We start from the raw sequence: 1,593 nt of genomic DNA, 5'->3' as shown, positions 1-1,593 counted from the left end.
CACGATGGCCGCTTTGCGCCCTCAATTTGGCTAGCCCCAACTATCAAATCGACCCGACCCGACCCGACCCGATCGCGCTAGTAGGCACCCCCTATTAGAGATTTACGCGCGCGCTGCTACGCATTCAAATCTCCACTCTCTCCACCACTCACACGCGCGTGTGGCTGCTCTGTGGTCTTAGAGAGAGAGAGAGTGAGCGAGTGATTAAAACTGGAAGGTAAAAGGTAAACAGTGCCTCAGTGGGATCAGGAAGCGGTAGAAATGGCGGTGCCTTGGACTGCAGGTTTCAGTGTTCAGCGAATGTAGTAGAATCTAGTTTTCTCTCGTGTTTGTTGGTAGAGAATAGAATACCTCTAGTTTACTATCTGGTGCATTTTTTTTATTCTTCCTTGGTGTGTGTGCTTCTCCTTCTATCGGAAGTAGCCTTTTGGCACAGTCCAGACAACAACGTAATTTTCATTCATTTGATCTGACCCAGGAGAAGGGAGTTGCGTCGACGTTCAATCATTCCTGATGGTGAGTCTAAATATAATGATATTATTATACGCTCATGATGTTAATAACGAATGTGATGACTAATTAAAAAGTAAAAAAAAGAAAAGTAAAGTTGTTCCCGCATCCGATCCGGACTTTGGGATTGCCTTGTTAGTGAGACAACGCCCTGGGCATTCGGAATATTGTGGTAGGAAGGCCAGTAAATGACTAATTAGAGGTGTAAATTGACTTTGTTATGAGCTATAGGGCTGTTGAAAGAGCAGTGTGTGATCTATGTAGCATCCGCACGATCGATCAGCGTCAGTTATTAATTGTCAATGGGAGGAGCTCCGCAGAGGGCTGGCACTTACTGCGACAAGGTCCACTGAGCAAACTATACAAGAGTTAGGGTTAGGGTTGGGGTTAAGGTTAGAGTTAACGTTAGGGTTAGGGTTGGGGTTGGGCTGGGGTTAAGGTTGAGGTTTGGGTTGGGGTTATTGGTCGGCCGGCCCTCTGCGGAACTCCTTCCTTGTCAATATTACTATTAGTGTCATGACGCGGTGGAATCAGACGCTCGTCAATTCTTGGGCATGTGGAGTTATTGGTATCAATTTAAAGCTTGTTCAATTTTCTATCCTTTGAAGAGAAAAATTTAATACTCATCTATCTTTAATAGGAGTTGAGATATTTGCAATTAAAGGAGGTAGGGTCGACGTTTTTCGGTAACATCTACTCAGAAATGCATTTTAAAAAGACATAAAAAAATGATGCGCCAAAAATAGAAAATTTGAAACAAATGTCGTTTCCGTTTAGATGTATTTGATTTATTGACGAGCGCCTGAGTTGACCACGCTTTCTCAATAGTTTCTCTTCGCGAGATCTTTGACCTGCCCAACGATTTAGTAACAATGTTTTATTCAGCTCTAAGTGTCGTTTATTCATGCTGCTCTGTTCTGTAAGAATTTATGACTGTGTGATGTCATCAATATGTACGAGGGTGTCTGGGTAAGCTTTGTGGGATCGTCTTTACTTAAGGATGTACTAGAGAGAGATAGGGGGAGAGAGAGAGAGACAGAGAGAGATAGAGACAGAGACAGAGAGACAGAGAGACAGAGAGAC

General features: G+C 43.6%; 1 protein-coding gene across 1 annotated transcript in view; it reads left to right on the top strand.

Moving 5' to 3' along the window:
• Positions 1-133: 133 nt before the first annotated feature.
• LOC101849769 (neo-calmodulin) overlaps positions 134-1,593 on the top strand; it is a 44,142-nt gene continuing 42,682 nt past the window's right edge. Inside the window, exon 1 of the mRNA XM_013083311.2 lies at positions 134-516. Coding sequence (XP_012938765.1) covers positions 514-516 — 3 coding nt within the window. The 5' untranslated portion in view covers positions 134-513. The remainder of the gene's footprint in view (positions 517-1,593) is intronic.

This window comes from Aplysia californica, unplaced genomic scaffold, assembly GCF_000002075.1.
Source record: "Aplysia californica isolate F4 #8 unplaced genomic scaffold, AplCal3.0 scaffold00224, whole genome shotgun sequence".
NCBI classification, from domain to species: domain Eukaryota; kingdom Metazoa; phylum Mollusca; class Gastropoda; order Aplysiida; family Aplysiidae; genus Aplysia; species Aplysia californica.
The sequence above is the reverse complement of the archived record's forward strand: the minus strand, read 5'-3'. Positions and strand labels throughout refer to the sequence as shown.